General features: G+C 43.3%; 1 protein-coding gene across 5 annotated transcripts in view; it reads left to right on the forward strand.

Annotated features, from left to right (window-relative positions):
* The window catches only part of macrod2 (mono-ADP ribosylhydrolase 2), a 419,150-nt gene that overhangs the window by 168,054 nt on the left and 231,550 nt on the right, over nt 1-19,546 (forward strand). For all 5 annotated transcript variants that reach the window (XM_053435651.1, XM_053435649.1, XM_053435646.1 and 2 more), the window contains exon 5: nt 3,317-3,433. In XM_053435651.1, coding sequence (XP_053291626.1) covers nt 3,317-3,433 — 117 coding nt within the window. The remainder of the gene's footprint in view (nt 1-3,316; nt 3,434-19,546) is intronic.

The following is a 19,546-nucleotide window of genomic DNA, read 5'->3' on the forward strand; positions in this document are numbered from 1 at the left end:
CAAATACATGCAAACTGAAACAGTTTCTGTATTGAACACAGTCTACAAAGATTGCATCATATATATTCCTCTTTTACTTAAAATACCTTCTCCGCTTTGACCTTTGCAGTGCAGCTGGGAGATGTGCATCCTCATCCAATTCCGTACACATCTCGATGCACAACTACATCTAATGCAATAAAAAACCGTCCACATCATTTTTAGTTAAATTTTAAAAAAGCATTATTAAATGTAATAGGATGCGACGGAAACAAATATAATGCTATTTAACTCTACCATAGATAGTCTGATTTTATGTCCTTGGTTCGTTTGAGGCTAATCATAAATCAAGGAAACAAAAGGGCCATTTTTATTTCACCTATTTTCTCAAACGGATCATGAGTACAAATATAAAACAAAACCAAGCTTTGGTCTGGCCCTCAAATCAGTTACACATATCTAACAGTTTGCCATTTATGAATGATCAGGATTAACAATGACAAATAGTGCAATTTGCTACTACCTGCACTTTATAGTGGTCCATTTTTTAAATTGCATGCATCTTGTCAAACATCTTAAAGTGTCACCAATCATTTCACATGTGGCAATTAAGAGGAGCGTGTAGCTGCTACTCCCCCGTGACAATCTCTCCAAGGCTCGCCCACGTTTACAGAGAAGGAATTTATAATCTATTATAAATGTAAAACGATTTGGCACCAGCAACATTTCTAACAACAAAATATTTGAATACAAATAATTAGCCTGTAGGCGATTAAATCCGATTTCAGTGATACAAAGACCTTAGAAACAATACATCCTGAATGCATCCCTCATTGTGTCCTGTGCACACTTTTTAATCGGGTCAATAGCAGCGTGATCCTTTATGCCAATTTGCTGATGGGCATCTTCAAATAAAACCATAGCCCGCTACAGCTCTTTCTATATATACATATTTTCACATTAGCGGAGCTTAATGGAAGAATGCTAGCTTTGTCGAAAGACTGAATCCAGTTGGCATGTTGAAATAGCGAATGAGCCAGCTAGATTAACCAATATAATTACTGAGGATCTCTAAGCAATTAGCACTTAAAAATCGCCAAGTTTTCATCCGAGATGTAGCCGTCATGTACTGTGCAACTCTTAGTGCCTCTCCTTTTTCATATTGCTTTCTGGTCTGCTTCAGTTTAGTGGCCAAATGTGATGGAGCCAGCGAATGCAACGTGTTGAATATACTCACAGAAGCATCTGTTAAATAGCTTTTCCAAATGTTACAGGCTGCTAAAACCTACAATATTAATAATAGCCCTTATGTGAATCTTGTACTTTTCATATTCTACATCACGCTGTAAAGTGAGAACTGCATTTAAATAATTTATTCAGAAGCACAAAAATCTGAACTCGATACATAGAGTATATTAAAACAAATATGCAAGTGATGATATACATATACAAAACGTATGCTGAAATCAGACATAATGATTAGTAAAGATAATAAAGATAAGTATTTATGAATTAATAATTACATTTTCATAGTATAACTTCACATGAGAAGTCAAACTGAAGTAGCGCTGAAGCCCGGGGGGGGATGTACCTCACACTGACTAAAAGGCCTCTGAAGGAATCCAGATATTAGAAAATATTGGCTCTCCTGTCACCGCTGTGATGCAGGTGCATTATCAGGTGAACACATGTAGGTCCTTGAATCTCATTGAGTCAGTGCAGTAACAGAATAAAGTGGAAAAAGGTTTTTGTTTGGCTGGAGGATTGTGCTCATGCGTGTAAGCTCCCCCAGCTTTCAGCTCAGTCTCTGTCTCGCGATTCGTGTTTGCGAGATGTTAAGTAGCAATTATGATGGCGGCTGATGATCTTGTTTGCACAGTGCGTATTATAAAAATGCCAAGCTTACAGCTAGCGCCACCTCCTCTCTGTGTTGTGTTAAACAGCTCCCATTGTCACCGGAGCGATCCCCCTCCTCATATCCACATCACTGTCACACTCATGTTACTTTTTCGAAAAGCCATCAGGATTCGTCTCTGTCAAGCGCCTGTCCCTCAGTCCATTAAAGATGATTGATAGAGCTGGAACATCTTCCGCCCAGCTGTTGTCGTTGACTCATCCCTGAGAAATTGAAAGGAGCTGAGGAAAAAGGACCATCCCTCATCAAAAGACCTTTTGTCTGCGCGGATGATGTGAAGTGAGCTCCACTTTTGAAGATGGCGGATAACTAATCTCCATCCTGTTTTCATAGTTGTACTCTCCGAGCTGTGTATGTGCATAATTATTAGATTACAGGTGGAGAAAATAATGAGTCACATTTTGTCTTTTTATCAGGAAGAATATATTCAGATTCGACTTTATCTGTTCCTCTGTTCTGTTCTTTCATCAGTTGAGAATAAACCTCGGTTATCCTGGTGATCATCTTAACTCTCCACCGTTTGAGCTTTGATGGATGAAGCCAGTCTGAGGCTTTTTTCTCCCCGTCGGCCGAGTTTTTACAAAGAGACGCCAAAGAAAAGACACGTCTGTTGGTCCAACTGCTTCTGCTCCTCCTCCTCCTGCCTCTGTTATCCTCTAATGGCTTGTGAGGATTTCTACAGGACAACTTGAGGAGGATTTTATGATGTCTCAGTGTGATTGATAACATGCTCTTGGAGGGATGTCAGGCTTTCAGAGACGGATAATGTGGATTTCTATCTCCCTGCCTTCTTGTGTAAGACGTGCCATCAATCAAGTGTATCGTGGCCTTAACCCGGTAAAATTAAAACCTTAGGGGGGCGGGGGGGGGGGTCTTTGTCGAATCACACGCATCAATAGGGAGTGCGGCAGAATCGTAACGCAGAATCCACATCATAACAGGCTCACCGCAGAGAGCTGCGCAGATATACGATTACCACCACCGGGTAGCAAATACAGTTAATGATCGGACTGTATATCTCTGTTGACAGTGGAGAGGGATTACAGGAAGAACAGTCTCATTTCCCCCGCGCGTGGAGGCGGTATTAGATCCTCGCCCGGCTAATTTCATTCCAAAGCTCGTCAATATTTACCAGCAACAGGCGCAGCGTGCTATGGCAGACCCAATCTCCCTACAGGCAGGCGCCGCCGAGCGAGGGATATCATTTCAGAATGTGGAGATTCAGTAAGGAGGAATCCAACCCACGGACATCATTTTACAGCTTGTTCCCCTTCCATTAAACAGCTGTTTGTCTTGACACGATAAAGCAGACAAACTGATAATTATCCCAGCTGCTTTTGCGATATGTCCTGTGTCTGATTATATGCATGTTTTCTCCTCAGGTCGTTCTTACCTGTCTTTGTGCATCTGTTTGTGTTTCAGTCGACGGCTGCATACACAAGGCGGCGGGGTCCTGTCTGTATGATGAGTGCCACTCACTAAATGGCTGTGACACCGGCAAGGCCAAGATCACCTGTGGATATGATCTGCCGGCAAAATGTGAGTACCAGTGATTCATTTGTTTTACTGCTGGTTCTGCAATGTGTCCTCCAGTGGCTCTGCAGGGAGTCCCTGCTGCCATACTGGGTTCCATCACCTGAGCACACTGGGAACATCAATATTTAGGTGGAAAAAATTGGAGCAGCATTAATCTACATTCCTTTTTTTTTGGTTTTATGAAATGGCCTGATTTATTGAAACCCAAGGATCCTGAACCACCAAGGAAATCAATGTTCATGAAAAAAAATCTGTGTTTTTTTGCTTGCATGCTCTTGATAATAAATTGAGGTCATAGTTCCTATAAAGTTTGAACAAACATGAACAAAATTACAAATGAAACATAAACACACTTGAGCTCCTGCACTGAATGACTGGGGTCATTTGCGTCCGATCCCCAAACAGAGTGGGGTGCCTTAATGTCAAAAATAAAAAAACATTTTAATCATAATTTATTAGTTGTGAAAAACTCATTTGTAATAATATGGGGAGTTGTTGTTTGGAGGATAATTACTATGATTAGTGTTTGTTGTATGGCTGGATGATGGGAGTGTCACCCGCACACAAACAAAGACATTAAGGGAGCTATTAGTTGCTTAATTTGATTGATTTTTCATCCCTGATTTATTCTGTTAACGGTTCACACAACTCCTACTGTCAGGCCGTGGCTGATCAGAGGAGGGACTGCACTGCTTCCCTTTGTTTTCTATCTCCTGTCATTGATCTCGTCTTTTTTTAGCACATCTCAGAAAGTTTGTGCTGTGTGTGTATGTGTGTCACCTCCCCTCCCGATTGGCTTTTGTAATCATTTCCGAGCTAATTTTATTTTGGTAATTGTCGGTAACACTTGCGTCACTTTAAAAAAAGTTTGCTACGAGCTTCTCTCGTCTCAGACTGGGGACGAGAGAAGCACGATGGTATAGAAGAAATGTCACTTGGTGTAATTCGGTCGAGACGCACGTCCCAGCAGTCCTAACCTAACCCTGAAGGATTTCACTGAGACAGCCAGGAGAAGACATTGAGGCCCAGATGAAATTAGGTTGTGTTAATATGGCATGTCGTAAAGATGTCAAACAAATGGAGCAGATAAACTGTGAGTCAGTCTTGTGGGCAGCCGGTTCAAGTGGCTGCGCCGCCAAAACAGGGTGCACCATGACAATTTAATAACCTGCAGCGTCATCTGGGAGCAATCACGCTGCCACTGGGTACCGGTGTTGTAATTATCTCCGGGCACAACACCTTCTCTGTGCTGATAACTCGTTATAGATTGTGTAGTTCTTTACTGGGAACAGTCATTTTTTAGTTTTTTTATTATTTTACGTGATGTTATTTCATATGAGAGCTATCTTTACTCACAGCCGGTATCAGCCCCTTATCTTCCAGCTCTGATCACTGTCATCATCAGCATTGTCTCTCTCTCTCTCGTCTGCTCGTGGCAAACTGTCAGCCGCTTGACATCTCTCCCGAGTTTGAACGATCTGACAAGAGATCTCACTCGCTCCCGAAATCTACCCACTGTTTGGACTTTTGTTCTTTTTCTATTAATTTCCATCTCTGTCTGATTTGTTCCACCTACACACACATTATAAAGCTGCCATGACTGCAAACAACAATCAGTTTTGTTTATGAAATCTCAAATAATAGTCTGTCCACCCCCTCACCGCCGAACAAAGTAAACAAACATGACAACAGACAATTTCCCAATTTTTTTTAATAATTTCCCTAAACTCAGTGATGTTACATGTAGGCGTAGCAATACAGGTTAGACGTTTTCAGTGGAATTGAAGTGTATATTAGATTAATTGAAAGTTAGCGTGATGCAAATAGCTATTGTGGATTAAATAAAAACCCTAAAATCACTAAAATGGACATATAATGAGTGTTGGTATTTGTATATTAAATAATTAACCTTAGCCTTACGTCAGTTGCCAAATGCAAATGCACACTGGACCAGCTTGGTCGTGTGCGAGGAAAGGTTTAAAAAAGAACGACTCTTATCTTCATTTTAACAGTTTTAAATCTCCAACAGCATTGATATTTGGAGACATGCATTCACACAGTTGAATGCATCCGTATCTGCAGGCCCGAGATATGCACATTCTCATCGCATGCGGAATCGCTTCTGCTGACTCATATCTGCAGATGGTGGCTCGACTGCTCTTCCAAGAGCGAGGGGCACGCAGACAGATGGACCGTTTACTGTTCACATCTTGGCACAGCGCACCGTTTCCAACGTGGGCATCCTTTTCCCATTTTCGCCTGAACATTGTGCTGCTTTTCACAAATCTTCTATAAACACATAAATCTCTCAGAGGATGCAGCTCTTCTTTGGGGACCCCCCTTCGCTGGAATCAAATCCATTGCATACAATTGAAAGTAAGTAAGTCTTAACTCAGAGTAATGGAGAACAAACTGTAAATGTCTTCATGCTGCACATCCAGCTGACATCTTCTGACTTTGCCAACAATGCGTGGAAATAAACCATCCATCGCATGAACTCAGACAGGATTATTTGCAGTCTCAAGTGTTATCACCCACAATGCATTGTTTGTCATTTGACGAGGAATTGTTCTGGTAATTGTTGTTACTTTTTCAAGAACTGGACAAAATTGCAATTTATAGCTAATACTCAAAATAAGCGGTAAGCAATAAAACGCTTCCTCGCGTCCTGGAAAACCACTTACTGCCCACAGGGAAAAGAGCAGTTGATCTGAAATCAGAGTTGTCCTTGTTTGGAGATTTGATGTGCTGAGGCAATGGAAAATGAACCCACCCCATCTCAGCCCTTTTTTTCCCCCCTCAAGACAAGAAAATTGCTCTCCATTACATCCCACTAAGCAGTTTAGGCTGTGAATCCCAGTGGCAAATGAGCTTTTCCTTGAAGAGGGCCGAGCACATGTGGGACTGATTATTATGGGGCCGGCCCAGGATTATTAATCAATGACAGTAATTACCCACCTACCATAGCGGAAAGCCTAAAAAAACCTGTCTGTTACATCAATCTGACAAGGAAATTGTCTGTTTGCCCTCATGTTGGACAAGTTACTCATCTGTTCGTAGATTAACGATCAAATGAAAATACGTTGTCGGGCGCGAGGAGCTAAGTCGCACATTTTGGACTATATAAGTGGAAAGATGTGTTGTAACATTGGCCATGACTGTTTAATTATCGCCACTTAAGTGTGTTTATGAACTGTATATATGAAGTTATGATCATATGTGACAACTGGAAAACACTTTCCCCCAAAATATGCACCAAGAATGGAAGTTACAAGGGATTGTAAGGAAATATACAAACCCTGCAACATGGTGTGTTCTTACATTATTCAAAAATGTTTCCAACATCGTTCAAACCCAGAGAAATCCCCGGTTATTTTCAAGGTAAGGGGATATTTTCAATATGCTCGCCTTTTAAATGTGTAACTTCCTCTTTACCTGTGGAGTCCGTTTCTGCTCTAACTTTCTGGGAAAACGACATTAGTCACACACAGTCGGCTGTTTTTTCCTTCCACTGTTTGTATTGGTCACTGGTAATGGATCAGGATTATTCATCGCCCTTTGCTGCGTAACATGAATAAAACTTGAATGCATTTCCTCATCCGTGAACATGTGTCGAGCCCGAGTCACATCAACTGAAGGCCGAGATGCAGAAGGTAGGTTTTCTTATGCATCTCATGCTGCTTCACAAAATCATGAGACGAGGTACGTTGTTATTGTTTGGAAAGTGGACAAAGTTGTGTTCTGTACATTTAACAATCTTACTATAATGTCTCTATAATATGAGGAATCACTGTCGGTATGCATGTACTGTGTGTTACCATCCTACCTACTTCAAACTTTGTAGATGTGTTTCTAGGGGGCCATGGAGGTGTAGCTGTGAATTTGGACACACAAGACGCTCAATACATTCTGAATTAACAGGCGATCAGTGTTCTGCAACAGTGAGGATTGGGACTCAATGTAAATGCATGGATAATGACAATGGCGCTTTCACAGCAGCAGTGATGACAATAGATAGTTCAGGGCTCTGTGAACTGAGCATGGCCCCACAGCTGGTCCTTACTTGCCGTAGCTTAATTACTGCAGGTCACTTCTGTTGTGTGAGAAAGCTGCAACCAGTGAAGCCAGAGGCCAAGCAAACGGCCCCCTCCAAACCTGCATGAGTGACTGTTAAAGTAAAGTATTTTCTCCAAAGTTCAGGCTTTCTATCACACATACACTTTGTGTCTTTACCAACTGCATTGGGCTTTTTCGGCACTTAAACTGCTGAAATCTTTGCAACGGTGTTTATTACACTGTGTCTCTGTACTCTTGAGATTTCATGTCAGACCTTTTTTTTTTTGTAAAGTTTTTGGCTAGTGATGCATCTGATGAAAAGAGTTCCAATCGTTCAAAAAGCATCTTTGTAACCCTCACTTGAAGAGATGCTAGACATGTTGAATGCGGAGGCTGTGCCTGCTCAGTCACTTTATCTAAACGCACAAAAAACTACTTTTTGCATGATGTTCTTATCTGTGGCATTATTTCCATTTTGTGTGTTTTTCTCAGGCCTCAGACATTAGCGGACATTTATCAAATAGGGACGGTGTTTGACGTTTTTTTCTGGAAAGAAAGGGAAGCAGAATCAAAAGAGCTCTCTAGAGAATTTTTCAAAAAATCATCCTGAATATCAACCTAGATTTTAATATACTAGAAAACGCTGCTGTTTATTCAATGATACGAACAGGACACACAATACGTTTTTACCTTTTTAATCAAGATGAACCAATAAATAACTGCAAAATAAACAAATAGGTGTTTTAAGCTTTTAGGCCGAGGGGGAACTTCAACATGTTTTTCTGTTTTAATTTAATGATAAACAATATATTTCAAAACAACAATCTCCTTATCTACCGAGGATGATCTGCGGAGAATCTTATCGTTAATTCCGCCGCCCCACAGGTCCACACTAATAACCTTAAGCAAAGACGTTGCAAGTTAATCTTTACTTGCACATTTCAGCCCTCGCTGTGGACGGAGAAGGTATTGAGAGTTCAGACTAGAGGTCTGCTCCAGAAAGTTAATGTGCCAGAGGAACTTCTCGGATAGACACTGTTTATTTCCCCTCTCCAGTTTCATCTGAAATCTTTTACCCAGTTTTGTTTTTCCTCCCCGGGGTTACTTTAGATTGACAGTTCAAAAACGTCTGAACTGTTTATTGTTTGTGTTGCCTCTCTCCCCCCACCCCATTATTGCTTGAGCTCTAAGTATATGCTTTAAATAATGAATCATATTTGGATACAAACAAGAGGGGCCAACATTTTGTTTTATCGTGTTGCTGTCAGCAGTGTCCTCTTTCCATTTTAATCTCTGTGCTTCTTATTATTGTGCCTTAACCAACAGTGACAAAAGCAAAGAATTGGCTCTAACTTTTAACATGTATGGGTCCGCTGCATTCACATGTGCTGTGTGGATACTGTATCACTTGTGTGTAATCACCGAGCAGAGAAAATACTTTTACTGGTCCCTCCAGAGAACTGGTGCTCATTGGGATTCGTATGGCACCGCATTTCTCTCCAAGTTATCAGATGTGGGGTTATAGATTTCAGCCTTTGGAGTATTGCTTCCACCCAGCCCACTTTGATAGTGTGCAGACATAACCTTAGATTACTCTCTAATCTAAAACTAGATGCTAACTGTTTCAAGAACACTCAGCCGGCCCTCCCCTCTACAATGACCAGGCACTTCACCGCACTTCTACAATTTGCACTCAAGCTTCACAGGAACAACTCGCAGCTCAGCCACTTGTTTATTTTGTGCTTGCTGCTGCACAAGCCTGCCGGCCCCCTGTATTCAGTGGATTCACACTTAACTCCTACAACCAGGTGTGTTTTCTCTTTTAAATATCTGCTTAACATGTGCACAAGACATTGTGAATGGGCAGCATTACAGCAATATTCCATTGATCTCTCAGATAGACTGACTAAAAGATATATCAATACGTTATTTGTAAGATATTGTAAGATATTTTGTATTTACCCTCTTAGAAAAGACTAAAACATATACTAACTATAGTATTGTGTGTATTGTTAGTGAGAGTACACATTGTATAGCAATATATTATTTATTTATTTGCTAAAACAGTCCCCTGCTCAATCCTATTAAACACAATCAAAGATTGTAAGTGATAATCACACTAAGGCATTCCTACTAAATAATGTATAACGGAATGCTTATCATGTGACCTTGTGACATCAGACTTAGTAGATTCACAACAGTTGCGCGTTCACACCAATGGCAACAACAGCAACTGTTTATCCATGTCAAGTTTCAAGTCAAGGTTCATTAACTTTGAATGGCAGCTTCAGGCTCCTGCAGAGTGAGTCCTGCAGAGTGAGTCCTGCAGACTGAGTCCTGCCCACGGAGTCCTGCCCACGGAGTCCTGCTGCCGCTCTTTACTCGGTGCGGCTGAATTAGTGCAGGTCACTTTAACAGTTCCAGGGAGGAAAGTGCAACCAGCATCACCACAGGCCAAACAAACAGCCCGTTCCAAACAGGCAGGTTCAGAATGGGCTCTGCACTTGCAGCTAATGACAAAGCTGAGCAGCTCAATTACAGAGTAGAACTCGTTTGATAAGCATGGCAGCTGTACACATGCCCCCCAACAGCGAGAGATCCAGAGCAGATGTTGCAGCAAACTTTCCGATGGCTGGTTCCGAATGTGCGCTCAGAAGCAATCGGATGTTCAGTATTTTTAGTTGCAAGCAGTGGATCTTATGGGACCAGAGACAAGGCACCTTTGGGAGACGCACCCTCACTCGGCTCACCTCCTTCTGTATCTACTGCTCCCTCTCGGTACAAAACGAGAGTCTCGGGCATTAACTGTAGCTGCACCTGTGCTAATAATACTAATCATCGGCCCGTGGTCAATTCTTCTCCCTGATAGCGTGAGGAGTCTTTCCCATGCCCTATTTACTGTGGAGAGCTGGCCGTCTGCTCCGTCTCCCTCCACTCGGCAAACACCGATAAATCACAGCAAAGTACCCACTATTAGTAAATGACATATAGCTCATTCTGATTAAATTACCCCCAGAACATTATCATTCTGCCAAGCTTGTTTATTAACTTTGTCTCCGCCCCAATCACGTGCAGCCGGGGCCGACACTTTCAGGCGGCCATCATTTGTAATTAGTATACAACTCGTAGTGTACAGGGGAGGGTTTAGTCAGACTGAGGAGAGGTTTTTACTGTTCTGCTTCCAGCGTTAATGCATTTAAATGTGTCCTGCAGCATTAGCAATTGAAACGCACTAGGCTTTGACATTTAAAAATAGTGCAGGTCTAAACTTCCTCTTCTGGGTTATTCCTGTGGTTTTCATCACTATTTTAGGAACTTTTTTTTATGATTGACCACCATGCAGTTTCCACTTCTGTGCAACAGCGCTGCATTGTTCGCATTGTTATCCTCGCTCCTCACAAATGAAACGGCCGACGCGGCAGGCGGCTGAGCAGACTGTACCTTTATCTCAACATAATGGATCAAATGGAGACAGTGTGATTGTTACAAGGTGTTTCCCACCACCTCCCCTCGTTTGGGATTCAAGGCCGGACTGAATGAAATCCTTTGTTGTAGCAGATAAATTAGCGGGGCTGAATTCGACCCTGGTGGCCATCGCAGTCCCAGCCACACACACCAACACGCACACACACACACACACACACACACACAGTGCTAAATCAACATTGCTTTGACTGCTCACTGTTAGCACTCACATCATAAACGTCACCTCATCATCTCACGCACACTCCGTCCACCAGCGAGCCTCCACCTCAGACGTTCTCAGGCAGTTTGGATTGTTTTAGTGTTTTCGTCTGGTGGCCCTTTCACAGCCTATCAGTTCTTATTAAGCTGTTAAGTTTCCAATGATAAACCTGCTCTTTGTGTTGTAACAGTTTCTGTTGTTCCTGTTTTGTTTTTTGATAAATATCAAAGAAAGAAATTAAGGAAAGGTGAGAAACATTTCTTTCATAAAGTTTTGTGTTAGACAAGTAATAAAACTTTGATGCATGAAGGATTGTGGTCAGGCCTCACTTTTGGGATGAAAGATGTTTGGAGTTATACTCACAACAATTTCAAGATGAATTAATGATTGAAGAAGATTGAATATCAGGGAGAGGCTCAATGTTTATTTTTTTCCCCATTATTTACGAGGGAAAATAAGCTGCATCTGCTTCTCTTCTCTAGACTCATCAGCTCTCAGTGTCTGGCTTCTCAGGGACTATAATAGATGCACTCTCAGTGAACAGAGCAAACCTAGTTTCGCTGCTCGTCTGTAGTAGTCCTCTGTGCTCCGCTCTTTTCAGATATTTGTGTTTCCTTTGTTGGCTGGTCTGTCAGTCACCCAGGCCTCATGAGGACTGGAGTAATTTGGTAATTTTGCCTAAACGGTGATACTGTAATTATGTGGCATCAGCTGCCGGGCTGTCAGTGAGACGGCCAACGGTCATTCATCACCAGGAAACTAGAAGGGGCGAGGCATTGTGAGTGATCGGGTAAAACACTCACAGAAAAGAAAGAAAGGGTGGTGGTCTTACACCGGAAAATGGCAGAAAATAGGAGGTGAAGGGCTTTAGGAGTAATGGGGTGCAGGAGCAGCTCCAGCCTGTGTGGCAGGCCGGTTGTTTGGTTGAGATGGGGAGGGGGGGCAGCAGGGTCTTAAAATGACAGTGATGCATCAGGAGGGGGGCTTGTGGGTGGCAGATGAAGTGGGACCACTGGAAGGTCAGGTTTGAAGTGGAATGTGGCAGCAGCTCCGATGCAGTCCTGCCTCCCCATCACAAACAGCTCCCATCTGTCCATGAGTAAGCCAGGCCTAATGAAGGCTGTCGTTATAAAGGACTCATCACCCAGTGGTGGCACATTGAGAGAGAGAGAGAGAGAGAGAGAGAGAGAGAGAGAGAGAGAGAGAGAGAGAGAGAGAGAGAGAGAGAGAGAGAGAGAGAGAGAGAGAGAGAGAGAGAGAGAGAGAGAGAGAGAGAGAGAGAGAGAGAGAGAGAGAGAGAGAGAGAGAGAGAGAGAGAGAGAGAGAGAGAGAGAGAGAGAGAGAGAGAGAGACGGACGTCACTGCCGCAGTGCTGTGGCTGCTAAAGCCTGTTGGATTTTTATTTAATTTTTAACGTGATTTATTGTTGAATTATTATTGTTCATGACATAAAGTATCAGGACTTATCGTTTAAAGCCATGATGTTGATGGATGCAATAAAACAGAAAATCCAACTATTTTACCAATGTGTATCCATAATGATACCTCGTCACATTAAATGACTACGTCACCAATTTAATGCCGGATTTTCAATTGTTCTGTGATTAAAATCCCTCAATGGCTGGTGCAGATGCTGTAATATGATTTCAACGATTAACAATTTGAAATGGATTTGAAACACCAAATATCTAAATAGCCATGCATCACAAAATTCTAAATTCACCAAACAAATTTACTCGGCATGTTTGGTATTGAATATGGAGTCGTTGCCTTGTTACATTGTTTTTACTCTGCCAGGTTAGACGAAAGAAGGTAGCCTGCACTTTGACCTTAAAATAAATCTCACATTTATTTGACATTTTGTTGATGGCCTCGTAGGCTTTCCTGAGCAGTTTGATCTGAAATCGATGGATAGTGAAGTCTTCACAAACACCTGCTGAGTCAGGAAGTAAAATGTGATGTTATTCCAGAAGTAGATTTTCAAACCCATGCGTTTGCAGGGTTTATTCACAGATTGTGTTTGTATTGTTGGATGCTAAAAAATAAATGACTGTCTTTGTCTTTTGAGCTGAGGGTTTTCTTTGTGTGCGTGAAAATTTTGTTCTCATTAACTCGCCGTCTTAATTCAAATTTAATCAAATGCTAGACTTTAAAATGCGTCTGTTTAGCTTTGCAGCATTGCAGTGTTTAGCAGGCGGATGTCACAGACTATAAGGCCAATACAGAACACTGCCACCGATTCCCTAAGGACGACAGAGCACAGTTTATGGTTGATACTAACACGTCTCCATTGTTGACAGTGTTGTTGTCGTGAGAGGAGTTTCAATCTGACGCCTTTGTTTACCTCTCCTCCAAGAAAAAGGGTAAAAACTAATTAAGAACAGGGAGTAACAGGCTCCTGTTGTGCCATTTTCACAGCTAATTATGCATGAATACAGCCTGCCTAAATAGTTGCACCGCGGTCTTTGATGTTCTTTTTCCTAAATTGCCATGGTTACTTCCGCTCATTAGGCTTTTAGGATTGTAAACGTTGACGGGTTTTGTCTCCTGTTTTTAACTTCATGTCTGAGATTCTCCTCTCCTGAAGGTACGGGGGGATGGCGACACGGGGTTGCCTTTTAGTAAAGTATACGCTCCTTTATTCCTAAATATAATCATGTGACCTGTGTGTATCCCCGTTTGCCATTCTTGGGTTTAATGCTGTGGATTTAGACCTGCGCTGCGGCCCTTAAAATCCATTAACCTTCCCGTAAAAGTGCATACGGCTCTCTATAAAGCCTAATGGGTACTGGGACCAATACACAGGAGCTTATATGTGCTTTCAGGGGCACCACTTTTGAGAAATACGGAAATGAGACTCCATAAAAAAGGCAAATATAACTTCTCTTTGATAACATTATGGTGTTCGGGGAGTTTCCCGCAGTTGACACCGCCCCGGCTTAAGTGCCGCCTCAGTCAATGTGCTCCCAAGAAATTAAAGTTTGCATGGATGTGTGTAGATTTTTATGGTCAAATTTTCTAACCTGAAAATGGTAATTAATTTCTTTATTTCCCTGATCCTGTTATCGCTCTCACCACAAAGCCACGTTTTACATCTGTACAGCTTTATGTCTTGAAGTTGTTTAGTTTTCAGAGTAATTAAGTTATTCTCTGTTGTAAATCAGCAATTCCTATAACAGCCTAACGCAGCGTGGGGGGGGGGGGGGAAATCATCAGGCATGAAACGGAGGTTTTATAGCTGATTGGGAAATATAATAATTTCCATTTATGTAAAAAAATAGTTAATATCCAGCAATATTAAGATACTTTATGAATGTCTTATATTTCTCAAATCTGCAATAGCAGGATATATTCTCTGGTTCATACAGGCATCCCCTTGTTTCCACACTGAACAGCATTTCATAGTCGCTGTCATAATCACTCATTTTTATTTTCTTTCACCCATTGTCCACAAACCCCCGGGACTTTGACCCAGACCGCTGATCTGTGGCTTCGGTGTAACATGGTGTGTATGCAGAAAATGCATTCACCAGTTCAAAAGTTGAGAATTTGTATTGCCAAACAAAAGGGCTGCCTGACGTCCAGAAAAAGTTGGGAAACTATCAAAATTAGCGCACATTAAACTACTATTAGTTTTCCTAGGTGGTTATACAATTATATTTTTCTTCCCTGCCCAAGTCCTAAGCACTACACAGCTCAGCAGCATGCTCACCCAAATCGACTGCAGGTAATAAAAACTCATTATGCACAACAACCTCAAACAACCCACTTCAAACAACAAACAAGGGAAAATGGAGAAAATAGTTCAATTTCCGACATTGCCTCTTCGCCCACAGCAATTAAACCTGTAACGGATTTTATATATAATCAAAGCAAAGATTTATTTAGCAAGGACTTCAAATCGACTTTAAACCCACACATGTTTGCTTGGGCCATCATATGTCATACAAACAAATGTTGGCCCGAGGTGCTGCTGTTCCTGCCATCATGCTGCCTCTGTTTCCCAGGTTGTTTTAGAGGCATTGCAAGGTGACGAATGGCTCAGCGGCGTGGAGTTTTATGGTGATCACCTTGAGTCGTTGCTCTGGCCAGGAGACCAGTGAGTGTAATGGATCTGCTGGGAGCCCTCGGAATGGATTTATGAAAGTGCACGGCTGGAGGGGAGGATCAGTCACCAGCCTCTGTTTTCCACAGACCAAGAGACAGCAATGAATAACATCAGAAAGCTAATCCCGGACAACAGTGTTTTGACAAACAATACACAGGAACTGTTTCTGGCAGTTGTTACTGATCCGAAAAGTTTGCTTATCCAGCACTTTTTGGTTCCGGAACTGCTGAGAACAAGCCACTGCTGCTGCGGCGCCGTGTGAGAGGTGATGTCCTCGTGGAAGTGTGCAATCTCCCCTCCTGATAACTGCACATACACAGGCAAACATACACACATGCACATATTCACACACAATGTATCATGTTGTGCGGCACAAGGCTGTGCGCTGCAGGGAACCAGGACATGCCACTAAAGGTCCCCACCTTGTGTGCGGTGGTTGGGTTGGCAGGGCAAGCAGGGGAGCGTCCGGATCGAGTTTCCCCCTCCTGCTGTCTAATTATTGACCCATCTGGTATTGTCTTTTCAATTGTTTCAATTATGATGGCACTGGTGTTGCTCAGCGCCCTGGCGTCAAGGCATGAATAATTCATGTGCGACACCCTGGACTCCACTCAGAGCTGTGGGTTTGAGCTGAATGTCAATACTGCCTCGTGCCCCCGGTCGAGCCGAGGGTTGTCTGTATCGACAGCGAGGCAGATAAGGAGAGCAGCAGCAAGTGCTGCCAAAGACAGTGGATAGTGATGCTATCATGGAGTGTGTAGGTGAAAGGAATGTGTGGGTGTGTGTGGGTGTGTGTGTGTGTGGGTGTGGGTGTCGCAAGTAAGCTGTCCTCACAGCCTGTGTTTGCTGTCGCCTGATATGTGACCTCATTATTGTCACCCCCAGACCTTAGAATCAATACTGTTCAATTACGCATGAACCACAGACACAGCAGTGTTTACCAGGAAATCAGAGCCAACCAGGGGTTAACTCTCTCATCGAGGGGGTTTGACTCCGGGGGACCCAAACCGCGGCTGCCATCATGCTACTGTACGGAGGCTGAGAAAATGAAGAAGTCAATCAAGAGGAAAGAGTTCCAGGAGGTGATGGGAGTGACTGTTCATTAAGAGGTGTGAAGATGAGAGAGAGATGGGGGTCACATTCTCGACACCCCGCTGTAATGGATGTGCTTTTGGGAAGGTGGCACGCGGCATTTGTAAACAAAAAGTGTCATTACTGGAAACCACTGGCAGTTGTTTACCCACAGATTGCAGCTCAGCAGATCAACAGAAGAAGCTCATAATGTTCACAGTGGTCGGCGGATCCACCACTGGCTTCTGACAGTGGTGGATCGAGTTTAACGCGTGTATATATGTATATATATATTTTTTTTTTTTCATTTCCATCGTCATGGTCATGAAAGTGTCATTGATTCAGTGCTTGTGGACCCGCGTGACTCATTCAGTATTCACACAGTGACCTCTCACAACAACTCACCTTCAGCTGCTGAGGTGCCCTCTTTCACACCGGCCTGCTGGCCTTCAGCTGTGTCTCCGGTCCCCCTGCAGTCACACTGGATGCGTTCAGAATAAGCTGTCACAGCCGTAACAAGGCAGAGATTTCACTCTGCTAAATGCATCCCTCAAGACCCTCAGCCTGCACGAGCTAAATGACAGCCCAGCCTTCAGGGGGAAACTCCACACTGGGAATATTAACCCCCCGCACCTCATTCAAGGGCATTTGTTTAAGTGAAAAATTCATTTTCAAGTGTGCTGACATCGACAGACATCGCTGTCCGTGATAAAGGAAATGGGAAATTAACGTTATTGCATTTAATTCTATATGAATTAAAACCATTTAATACAATTTCTGTTACAGCAGATCCAGTTTAACCTTGTCGGTTGATTTGCTGCTTGTCACGCGGATCCGCCCATTTTGTCAGTTCCGCCTTCGTGGCTACTGCCACTCTGTTTATTTTCCATCTCAAAAGGTTGTCTTGGTTAAATTAAAGGCAGCGTCCTTTTTGCATTGTAACTAGCGAGGCATATTTTTGTATCTTTCCCTGTCTGAAAAATCTCCCTGTGATGTTAAGAATGTCTCCAGCCAGGCTTTTTCGCAGATACAGTATGTGAAAGACAGACTTTAGTCGGTGTGACATTTACAATATGGGCTGTGTGGATGTAAAAAAAAAAAAAGAATGAGAGGAAAACATCCTGCCTGTGACGGCATCTTCCGAGCAGATCTGCCAGTGAAGACTGTAATAAGTTTTACCTCAGTAGTTACTCATGACAGTGAGGCGCTGACTCTCAACAGGAAGGCAGAAATAGATAAAATATGGAGCCAGGACAACAATTTCTCAAACCTGTGTGCTCACTCCTGTGGCAACCCTTTTTTTTTCTGTTGATGTAGGACACAAACCCGGGCTGTTGTCACCCTCTCCTGGAATGGCAACACACACACACCTGCACATCCCCCCCCAACCCCTCTGCCCATCCGCCGCCTGCTCCGGGGCCGATCGATCGGGAGCTGTCATGCTCGGGGGAGGAAGTCGTATGGGGCTTCTTCCCTGGCACAGCACTGCCCTTCCTAGGTAGAGTCGCAGAGCAGCGGGGGGGCGAGGGGATTGGAAGCTGCAGTGACTTGTTGAGGTGGGTAGGGGGGTAGGGGGGTGTATTGTGGCGAGCAGCTGTTTTCCTATGGATCACTTCATTAATATCCCAGGGCAGAAATTTGAGGGGCCGCTGCAGACTAATTAGCCCCGTCTGACCCTCGCGTCTCCGAGAGGTCGCTCCTCTCCGGTTCCTACAGAAGCAATCAAAAGCTAAGTAACCCTCCACCTCCCACCCACCCACCACCCATTCACTGTCACTGTCATGCCCTTTTTTTTTTATAATATGGTACAGCGACAGAAAAGTGTGCCCGCCACCGTCTGCTGCGTCGCAACTTGATGATACACTTTTGGGGGCCTTTAGATTCTTGGCCAAGCATCAAATCCTTAAAATTCCTATCATGCTGTTAAACGGTCCCGTGTCACTGCGTACCTGTCTTTGTCCATCACTGTGGTTATGTTTGCGTAATGAGAGGTGCCTGTGACTCCCGGGGGTGGCAGGGACAGTGGAGCAAAATGGGAGCTGTGTGTGTGTGTGTGTGTGTGTGTGTGTGTGTGTGTGTGTGTGTGTGTGTGTGTGTGTGTGTGTGTGTGTGTGTGTGTGTGTGTGTGTGTGTGTGTGTGTGTGTGTGTGTGTGTGTGTGTGTGTGTGTGTGTGTGTTGCCAGGAGACAGGGAGCCATCCCACATTAGTATCATCTGTTTTCCCAGATGGCAGGGTTAGGTTAAGAGGGAGGCTTGATGAAAGGACTTGTCCTGCAGGGTGACACTCATTCTGCCGCGCAACACTCACTGTGGCTCCCGGAGCCGAGTTCCCAGCTCTCACAGGTGATACCAGGGCTTTAGTGGGATTCACAGTAAAGAGAGGAGGGGGGAGCTACGTGTTCTCTGTCCCAGTGTATAGCCTTGCGTCAATGCTGCAACCTGATGAGTTTAACAAAGAGAATCTGAGGAAGAGTAAAGTTCACTCAGGAAGGTGACATTTCAACTTGCTATTTGAAAGTGGGGCAAAAATAAAAAATAATGGGAGAAAAGGGGATGCAATTACATTGACACATGTTATTCTCAAACACAGCTTTACTCCTCACCTAAAATATCTCCACATGACATGCTGTTATTATTTTTCAATGGCTCATTAGAGTGGAGCCCGGGTCCAACAAAAAGCCGAGAAGCCTCGTGTCACGGCTCAACACTGAACCAAGGCCGGGTATATCTGCGCCGTGACCTGCAAGGCAGCAGCAGCTTCTGTGAGAAGGAAAGAGGATAATGAGTGCTTTCACATTTTACCTTGAAAACTCACCAAACGGCCCATACACCAATTAAGAGATTGTTTTTCACTGGAGTGGCCATTATCAAATCTGACCTTCCAATTATTTTTCTCATTTTCCTCCTGATTCTGTCACCCCAGTGTGTCTGGTCTGCCCTCGGAGCCTGAGAGGATGGACAGAATGGATAATGGTTCTCCAGGCTCAGATCCAAAGACACTGCCACTGTAGTGCTACTGTCTCCCTGCCTTGTTATCTTTATCTTCTCCCTATGGTCAAATGAAGAAAACACACTTTCCTTGTCTTTTCACACATTCCACCTTGGACAGGATTTTTGATTGTTCCACAGCTTTTCAAATGCTGTCTTCAACTCAAGATTTGGCTCAAGGATTTTGTGCATTTATGTAAAAAGTTGG

This window comes from Pleuronectes platessa, chromosome 12 (genome assembly GCF_947347685.1).
Source record: "Pleuronectes platessa chromosome 12, fPlePla1.1, whole genome shotgun sequence".
In the NCBI taxonomy this organism is placed as follows: domain Eukaryota; kingdom Metazoa; phylum Chordata; class Actinopteri; order Pleuronectiformes; family Pleuronectidae; genus Pleuronectes; species Pleuronectes platessa.